We start from the raw sequence: 9,902 nt of genomic DNA, 5'->3' as shown, positions 1-9,902 counted from the left end.
CCTGCCAGGACAGCCAGGGCCAGTTCCTTCAGGTTTATAAAGCCCCTGCCCACCCCCCCTGCCGTGCCAAGAGCAGCCAGGACCAACAGGAGCTGCCCCCTCCCCTCCTTTGGGCACCCAGCCAAGGCAGGTGACAGCCAGGGACTGAAGGACACAGCACACACGAGCCACACGTCACCTGGCAGGGGGAACTGTCCCCTAATGCCTCCCATGGTCCTCTTCTGGGGACCCCATGCTCCCCTCTAGATCCCAAATCCAAACGCTCCATCCTTGAGGCCCCAAATTCTTCATCCCAACCAGGCACTGCCTGGCAGTGGGCATGGATCCAGAATTCCAGGATAATTCGTCTTGGAAGGGACCTTAAAGCTCATCCAGTCCCAACCCCTGTCATGGGCAGGGACACCATCCACTGTCCCAGGCTGCTCCCAGCCCTGTCCAGCCTGGCCTTGGGCACTGCCAGGGATCCAGGGGCAGCCCCAGCTGCTCTGGGCACCTGTGCCAGGGCCTGCCCACCCTGCCAGGGAAAAATTCCTGCCCAATATCCCATCCATCCCTGCCCTCTGGCAGTGGAAGCCATTCCCTGTGTCCTGTCCCTCCATCCCTTGTCCCCAGTCCCTCTGCAGCTCTCCTGGAGCCCCTTTAGGCCCTGGAAGGGGCTCCAAGGTCTCCCTGGAGCTTTCTCTGGATGTGGCACTGGGTGCCAGGGTTTAGTTGAGGTGTTGGGGTGTTGCAGACATGTTTTATGAAAAATCCTTTCTTTAGGGTTTTTCCTCCTGAGAAGCTGGGAGGCCTCAGGAACAAAATGCAAACAATGGTTATCTGCTGCTGTGAAATGCAACAGGTGAATCTGGGATTGGTCTCATGTGGTTGTTTCTAATTAATGGCCAATCACAGTCCAGCTATCTTGGACTCTCAGTCAGACTCAAGATTTTGTTATCATTCTTCTTCTTGCTTGCTAGCCTTCTGATGAAACCCTTTCTTCTATTCTTTTAGTATCGTTTTAATACTATATATATGTCATAAAATAATAAATCAGCCTTCTGAAACATGGAGTCAGATCCTCGTCTCTTCCCTCATCCTGGGACCCCTGTGAACACCACCACACTGGGGCATGGGTTGGACTCGATGATCTTTAAGGTCTCTTCCAAGCTGGTGATTCTGTGAATTCTGTGAGTTCTCCTCCCCAGGTGAGCACCCCCAGCTCTCCCAGCCTGGCTGCAGAGCAGAGAGCTCCAACCTTGGGATCATCCCTGTGGCCTCCTCTGGAATTGCTCCAGCAGCTCCACGCCCTGACGCTGCAAACCCCAGAGCTGGAGGCACCATTTTGGCTTTTCAGCCTGGCACCCCTGGCCATTGCAAAGAGCAGAGGGACACTTGTGTTTGCAGGGCTCTCCTGTGTGCAGGACTCTCCTGTTTCAGGACTCTCCTGTTTGCAGGACACCCCTGTTTGCAGGGCTCTCCTGTGTGCAGGAATCTCCTGTTTCAGGACTCTCCTGTGTGCAGGAATCTCCTGTTTGCAGGAGTCCCCTGTTTGCAGGACTCTCGTGTGTGCAGGACTCTCCTGTGTGCAGGAATCTCCTGTGTGCAGGACTCTCCTGTGTGCAGGAATCTCCTGTTTCAGGACTCTCCTGTTTGCAGGACACCCCTGTTTGCAGGACTCTCCTGTGTGCAGGACACCCCTGTGTGCAGGACTCTCCTGTGTGCAGGAATCTCCTGTTTGCAGGACTCTCCTGTGTGCAGGACACCCCTGTTTGCAGGACACCCCTGTGTGCAGGACACCCCTGTTTGCAGGACACCCCTGTGTGCAGGACTCTCCTGTTTGCAGGATTCTCCTGTTTGCAGGATTCTCCTGTTTGCAGGACTCCTGTTTGCAGGACACCCTGTTTGCAGGACTCTCCTGTGTGCAGGACTCTCCTGTGTGCAGGACTCTCCTGTTTGCAGGACACCCCTGTTTGCAGGACACCCCTGTTTGCAGGACTCTCCTGTGTGCAGGAATCTCCTGTTTGCAGGACACTCCTGTGTGCAGGACACCCCTGTGTGCAGGACTCTCCTGTGTGCAGGACACCCCTGTGTGCAGGACTCTCCTGTTTGCAGGACTCTCCTGTGTGCAGGAATCTCCTGTTTGCAGGAGTCCCCCCGGGCTGGCACGAAGGGGCCCCTGTGGCTGCTGACGTGAGTGACCCCCCCTTATCTCTGACCCTGCGATGCAAACAGGACAAGGTGACCCTGCAGGTGCTGGGCTGGTGCCAGGCTGTGCCCAGGACAGGGAGCCCTGTGCCACTGGGATATTTCATGAAAAATCTCTTCACTAGGATTTCTTCTCTTGGGAAGCTGGGAAGCTTCAGCTTCTTCTTGTTTTGCTGCTTTGGAATGTGATTTGGAGAATTGTTTACTCAGCATGGGAATAGTTTTAATTTAATGACCAATCCCAGTCCAGCTGTGTCGGGACTCTGGTCAGTTTTTATTATTCATTCTTGTTTGGCCTTCTGATGTATCTTTTCCCTTTCTTTAGTATAGTTTTAGTATATAATATAATATAATATAATATAATATAATATAATATAATATAATATAATATAATATAATATAATATAATTTCTAGAACTATATTACATTATATTAGATTAAACTACATTAATATATTATGATACATAATTATAATTAATTTATTATGACAATTATTATAATTATTATGTAATTATAAGAATGTAATTACTATTATTATATTAATATAATATATAATAATATCCATACTATTAAAATTAATATAATGGCATATAATGGCTTAATATAATATAATTATTATAATTCATATAATAATTCCTAATATAATATTATATCATATTAATACGATATTGTAATATAATAATATAATATATAATAATATATTATTATAATAATATACTATAAAAATTATTATAATTATTATATTATTGTAGTGATATCGTTATTATTATATTAACATAATACATAATATCTATATTATTATATTTAATAAAATGCCACATAATGTCATAATATAATATAATATAATATAATATAATATAATATAATATAATAATAAATCAGCCTTCTAAGAACATGGAGTCAAATTCTCATCTCTCACCTCGTCCTTAAACCCTCCCAGCCCCGCAGCCCCCAGGGCGTCCCAGCCCCTCCGAGCTCCGAGATCCCCGCCCCATCCCCGCGGTGCCTGAAACGGCTGCAACAGGGGCCAGCCAGAGTGAAGGGCAATAAAGGGGTGTTTATTGAAGGGCTTTCAAAGGCACACCCTGGCAGCACCAGAGCCATGGCTTTTGTCGCGATTCGACATGAAATGAACGACACTTGCACGCTGAGATGTCCAAGGCAAAAAAGCGTGTTTATATCCGGGCCTCGATATTTATAGAATTCCAAAAGTGACCATGGATTGGGGGATGAAATTGCCAACTCTCCAACCACACTGGTCAGACCAACAATCCATCAGTTCTCTCCTCCTCCAGAAAGAAATGCAAAATAATCATTATTTACATGAAAAGTGTGTTAGAAACTCTATTTTAAAAACGTAAACATCAGAAGGCTTAGAAGAACTTTAGAAGAACTTTAGAAGAACTTTAGAAGAACTTTAGAAGAACAGGGCTCTGCCCGCATGGCTCTAAGTTGGAAGCAAAAGAGGGATTGCTCACAAGATCTTATATTTTTATGTTTTGGTCCATTTGCATCTTGGAGGTAATTGTCCAGTTACAGCCCCAGCCCATGAAGTCCCATCCTTGTTTTTCTCTCTTCAGTCCACATTGTTTCTGCTCTTGGGCTTGAGATCCGGATTGGCTGTCCTTGGGTAGAAGGAATTGTTCCGTCTAACTTCTCTCCTCTCCAGCCATGTCCCTGTCCTGTCCCAGCTCTATCCCATTCCCATCCCAGCCCTGTCCCTGTCCCTGTCCTGTCCCAGCTCTATCCCATTCCCATCCCAGCCCTGTCCCTGTCCCATCCCAGCCCTGTCCTGCTCCTGTCTCAGTTGTGCCCTGATCAGGTCCCATCCCAGCCGTGTCCCCTTCTCATCCCAGCTCTGTCCTGGTCCCATCCCATCCCATCCCATCCCAGCCATGTCCCAGCCGCTCCCATCCTGCTCTGGCTCTCGCAGCTGCTTCACCTTGAAGCAGACATCAAACAGCGCTGGGGACTCGCCCGTCCCGGCCCCGAGGGGTTCCTGGCTCCGTTCTGGCCGGGAGGGGCTCCGGGGATCGAAGAGCACCGGGGCTGCGCTCACAACCCCGGCTGACTTTGCCTGTCCCTGCTTTGCCACCAGGCTTCCCCCACCGGGAGCTCTGCTCCTCTAGGGAGAACTTACAAGGATATTCCCTGGGATATTTCCTATTTCCTAGAAGTTTCCTGCTAGGATGTTTTATTTCTTTTTGTTGTGGTGGGGTCTGCTGGGAGAAAATAATTTGTAATATTTTTCACCGGGAGATGTCCAGAAATTAAGCACAACTCCCACATTTTTAGCACTTTCTGCATCCACTTTCACTCTTCAAATTGTCTCATCCTTGATTTTTCCTGGATAAAATAAAGAGGGGACGTGGAAACTGACGGGCAGCATCCAGGAGCCAACACCTGGGGAAGGGATTTGTGATGCCACGGAGAAATCAGGGCATCCCAAAATCGGGGCATCCCAAAATCGGGGCGTCCCCAAAATCGGGGAGTCCCAAAATCGAGGCATCCCCAAATCCCGGCGTCCCCAAATCTGGGCATCCCCAAAATCGGGGCATCCCCGAAACAGGGGCATCCCCAAATCGGGGCATCCCAAAATCGGGGAGTCCCCAAGTCGGGGCATCCCAAAATCGGGGAGTCCCCAAATCAGGACATCCCCGCGGAGCCGAGCGCGCCCCGAGCGCTTTTGGCCCTGCGGAGCCGCCGTGGCGGGGTCACGTGTGCGGTGCGGAAGTGGAGGCGAGGGGCGATGGAGGGAACGCTGGAACAGCATCTGGAGGAGACGTGAGGGGACAGCGGGGATGGGGGGGACATGGGGAGATATGGGGGGACACGGGGGATGTGGGGGGGCATGGGGGAACGAGGGGAACGTGGAGGCACGGGGAGATATGGGGGACATGAAGGGATATGGGGGGCACAGGGGGATGGGGGGAACAAGGGGGGATATGGGGGGACATGGAAAGGACAAGGGGACATTGGGGGATATGGGGGACACAGGGGGATATGGGGGGATAGGGGGGCACGGGGACATGGAGGCACGGGGGGACATGGAGGGACATGGGGGGATATGGGGGGCACGGGGGGATATGGGGCGGCACGGAGACGGGGGGACACGGGGGATGTGGGGGGCATGGGGGGGATATGGTGACATAGGGACACGGGGACATGGGGCGATATGGGGGTACACGGTGGGGGCACGGGGAACATGGACACACGGGGAAATATGGGGGGACATGGGAAACCGGGGGTGTCCCCCACACGGGGGTATGGGGGGGACGTGGGGAGATGGGGGGACACAGGGCCGGGGGCTGAGGGGGCCGGGCTGTCCTTGCCGGGCTCTGATTGCTGCTCTCTCCCGCAGCATGAAGAGCCCGGCCGTGGTGGGTGTGCTGTGCACCGACTCGCAGGGGCTCAACCTGGGCTGTGAGTGAGGAGCTCCGGGCCTGGGGGGCACCGTGGGGGGCTCCTGGCACTGCCCCGTGGGGGTTTGGGGTGCCCCAGGTCCTGCCCCATGGGAGGGTTGGGGTGCCCCAGGTCCTGCCCATCTCCTTTGAGGGGCTCCCCAGGATGGGGGCACCAGGCCCAGCCCTACAGACCCTCCCTGGGGGTGCCCTGTCATGCATCACTCTGGGGACACCTGCCCTGCCCCACTGCCCTGTCCCCTCCTTTGGGTGTCCCCAAGGGTCACCACCTGCCTGTGCCTACCACGGCCAGCTCCTCCTGACACCTCAGTTTGGGATTTTTGGTAGAGGGAGAGGAACTATTTGGGGAGATGCTGAGTCAGCCCTCAGGGAGAGAAATGGGCCTGGGCAGAACCTGGGAGGGAATTGGGCCCAGACAGGACCAGGGAGGGAATTGGGCCCAGACAGGACCAGGGAGGGAATTGGGCTCGGGCAGGACCAGGGAGGGAATTGGGCTCGGGCAGGAGCAGGGAGGGAATTGGGCTCGGGCAGGAGCAGGGAGGGAAATGCCTGGGGCAGGGGCAGGGAGGGAAATGCCTGGGGCAGGAGCAGGGAGGGAAATGCCTGGGGCAGGAGCAGGGAGGGAAATGCCTGGGGCAGGGGCATCCCCCTGGGCCTGGGGGGGCAGTCAGGGCTGTCCCAGAGCAGTGCCCTGGCACAGGGAGGGTTATCCATGGCCTCCCCCTGCAGGCAGGGGCACCCTGTCAGATGAGCACGCTGGCATCATCTCAGTGCTGGCCCAGCAGGCGGCCAAGCTCACCTCGGACCCCACGGACACTCCCGTGGTGTGCCTGGAGTCAGACAGCGGGTGAGCCCCAGCCTGAGCTGCCTCTGAGCCCCTGTGCCCTCCCCCAGCCCTGGCAGCTCCTGGAGGCAGAGCCTGGAGCAGCCATGGGGGGAAGCACTGCCACAGGCACTGGGTTAATGGAGGTGGAAAAGCAGGGGGAGACCTTCCAGGGGCCGCTGGTTACTGCTGCTCAGGAGATCTTCCCCCCTTGGGGTCCCTGTGGGTGACACGGCCTGGGGTCCCTGTGGGTGACAATTCCTGGGGTCCCTGTGGTTGACAATTCCTGGGGTCCCTGTGGGTGACAATTCCTGGGGTCCCTGTGGGTGGCAGAGCCTGGGGTCCCTGTGGGTGACAAATCCTGGGGTCCCTGTGGGTGGCAGAGCCTGGGGTCCCTGTGGGTGACAAATCCTGGGGTCCCTGTGGGCGACACAGCCTGGGATTCCTGTGGGTGACAAATCCTGGGGTCCCTGTGGGTGACAAATCCTGGGGTCCCTGTGGATGACACAGCCTGTCAGTCCCTGGGGCAGCAGGGGTGTCTCCATCACTGCCCATGGAGGGGGGAGATGGAGCAGCCAGGCTCTGGGGTGGGGATGGGCCCTGGGCTGCTCAGGGATTCCCCTGCCCTCTCCCCAGCCCCAGCAGCTGCTGCTGGCCCAGCTGCCCCCCCAGCCCCTTGTCCTTACTGCAGGAACATCATGATCCAGAAGCACGACAGCATCACCGTGGCCGTGCACAAGCTGCTGTCCTGAGCCCTGGGAGCAGCTCTGCTCCAGCTCCTCCCTGCACTGCCACCCTCCCTTTGGAGCTCCAAACCTGGGATGAAGGCTCTCCCTCCCTCCCTGCCTCTCCAGCTCACATTTCAGCCCCTGTGCTGCTGAGGATGAAGCATGGGCTCCCCCCAGGCCCTGTAACAAGCAGATCCTCCCTGCTCTATTTGGGGGGCCTCATTTGTTGGAGAAATCAATAAATGAGCAGTAAAAACCTTCCTTCCTCCTCTTTGCTATGGCTGGGAGAGCTGGGCCTGGCAAGGTAACTTCTCCCACTGCCTTCATTAGCATTTCTCTGGAGAAAGATTGGAACTCTGGAGGCTCCTCTCTAGAAAAGGAACAAAAGCTTTCTGAGGAATTTCTCCCAGGAAACATTTCACCTCCTCAAGTTAAACATTCTGTGGGAGTTCTTGCTCACTGTGCCTTGGGTTGAACTTCAAACCTGGCCCTGGGAGATGTGAAGGGATCTTGGCAACGTCCTCACAAACCCAGGCCCCTCTTCCTCTCACAGATTTGAAATGCTGCAGGGAAACAGTCCTGCAGGAAGATGGGGGAGCTGCTGCACCCCAATGGTTCCTGTGTGCTGGGGAGGGAAAAGGAGCTGGGCTGCAGCTGCAGGAAGGGGAAGGGAAAGGGGAAGGGAAAGGGGAAGGGAAAGGGGAAGGGGAGTTTCACAGCAGAGCATGAGGGAAAAACATGAGATTGTCACTGCTAGAAGTAAAGGGATGGGACTTTTCATGCTAAGAATGTTTTATTGCTCAGGTAAACATCAGTCTCAGAGGCCCTGAGGTTTTAGAGGAGCAAGCACTCAGCCATGGCTCAAGAGTAGCACAAGATTTTTTCTTACAAGGCAATATATAGAACTTTCTAAACCAACAGAAAAGGCCAAAGGATTTATTTTGTTTTTCTGACCTATCACCTTTACTTATTTCTGCAGATAATTTTATCTAATGGGCTTTTAACTCACAAGTTTTAACTTAATGTTTCTATCATAACTTCTAAACTCCCAACCTACTCCATACTATTACATTACTTCACTATAAACCTTTCACTATCTTACCCATTCAGTTTCTCACTTACTTAAGGCATATTCTTATTTACAACTATAGAAACATAAAAAATATTATATAGAAAATATTATATAGCAATATAATTATAATTTTTCTGCTTTATATCTGTGTATTGTATTTTTACATCAATCCAAGCTTCTCCCAAGGCTGTAAATCAAACCCTTCAGTGTCTGTGGAAGTTTTTCCAATTCCCACAGTTGGGCTGAGTCAGTGCAATGCCATTGTCACTGCTCTCTTTACTCAGACTTTACTCTGTTGGGCAGTGATAGTCCCAGGCTCACACAGGAGTAGCCCCTGCCAGGCCAGGCTCCACACTCAGCTCAGTGTTCAGCTGCAGCAAAGCCCTGATCTTGGCCTATCCAAGCTCTGATCTTGGCCTATCCAAGCTCTGATCTTGGCTTATCCAAGCTCTGATCTTGGCCTATCCAAGCTCTGATCTTGGCCTATCCAAGCTCTGATCTTGGCTTATCCAAGCTCTGATCTTGGCTTATCCAAGCTCTGATCTTGGCCTATCCAAGCTCTGATCTTGGCCTATCCAAGCTCTGATCTTGCCTTATCCAAGGCCTGTGCCGGCCCTGGGAGCGCTGCTCCCCTCTCCATCCCTCCAGGCTGGCAGCAGCTGGAGCTGCAGTTTCCCCCTGATCCAACAGCTCTGAGTGCTGCTGCCCCTCTGCCCCCTCCTTAAACCACACTCACTACAAACCTGATCCTAAATAAAGCTCAGGGTACCTATTCAAACTCTTTTCCTGCAGGAAAAGCTCCTGGAGATCCTGGGCTCCACCAGGTGGATGCATTCAAAAACCAGGAGGTTTTGCATTCTGTGCCAAGGGAGGGCAGAGAGCATCACTGTCCCCACTGATGCCACTTTTCTCTGACCTCGGGAGTGAATCCCACCTGGGCTGGCAGCTCAGCAGGAGCAGCAGGGCTGTGCTCACCCAGGAGCTCGGGCAGATTCACAGTGGGGCAGGGAGCTGTGAAAAACGCCAACCACTTGTGGGGGTTTTTTAATTTTAAAAAGTTTCATAGTAATGAAATGGTTATAAAATTAGTAATACAGTTAGAGTAATAATAATTTGGACGATTTGGATTAGGACAATATGAGACAATAGAAACAGTTACAGATGGTCTGGGTACCTTTTTCTGGGCAAAATAAACCCAAAAAAGGACCATGTTAACAGAGGATTAACCCTTAAAAACAACAGCCTGTTGCATATTCATACACCTCATACATAATGCATAAATTCCATTCAAACACAGGATTCTCTCTGGGCAGTGTCAACTTCTCTCTCTGAATCCTGACAGCGCCTTCGAGGCAGGAAGAAGTTCGTTTCTCCTGATAATGGAGCAATAAATTCTTTTTCTCTGAAAGATTTGGGTGTCCTGTGGCTGCTATTTCTCTGTGAGTCCTTTCTGTACATCCTTTATCGATGTACCGAGTCCTTTATCTTGACATCTTCAGTGTCATGCTTTTTGTAAGCTACAAGAATGTAAAATTTGGTGGGTGGTTGGTTGATGATTTATCATCATGGTTTCTATTTTTGTTTGGGTTTTTTTATGGGGAGTAGTTCTGGGGTTAATTCTATGTTTGTTTGGGGGTGGTTATGGAGTGATGATGACAGTTGGTTATTGT

The 9,902-nt window shown here is 52.1% G+C and overlaps 1 protein-coding gene across 1 annotated transcript; it reads left to right on the top strand.

The window, feature by feature from the left end:
• Positions 1 to 4,892: 4,892 nt before the first annotated feature.
• LAMTOR5 (late endosomal/lysosomal adaptor, MAPK and MTOR activator 5) lies at positions 4,893 to 7,421 on the top strand. The gene is made up of 4 exons (XM_036398380.1): positions 4,893 to 4,971; positions 5,549 to 5,610; positions 6,339 to 6,456; positions 7,124 to 7,421. The coding sequence occupies exons 1-4, from the start codon at positions 4,937 to 4,939 to the stop codon at positions 7,182 to 7,184; spliced, it is 276 nt and encodes a 91-aa protein (XP_036254273.1). The 5' UTR covers positions 4,893 to 4,936; the 3' UTR covers positions 7,185 to 7,421.
• Positions 7,422 to 9,902: the final 2,481 nt, after the last annotated feature.

Source organism: Molothrus ater, chromosome 25 (genome assembly GCF_012460135.2).
Source record: "Molothrus ater isolate BHLD 08-10-18 breed brown headed cowbird chromosome 25, BPBGC_Mater_1.1, whole genome shotgun sequence".
Classification (NCBI taxonomy): domain Eukaryota; kingdom Metazoa; phylum Chordata; class Aves; order Passeriformes; family Icteridae; genus Molothrus; species Molothrus ater.
The sequence above is the reverse complement of the archived record's forward strand: the minus strand, read 5'-3'. Positions and strand labels throughout refer to the sequence as shown.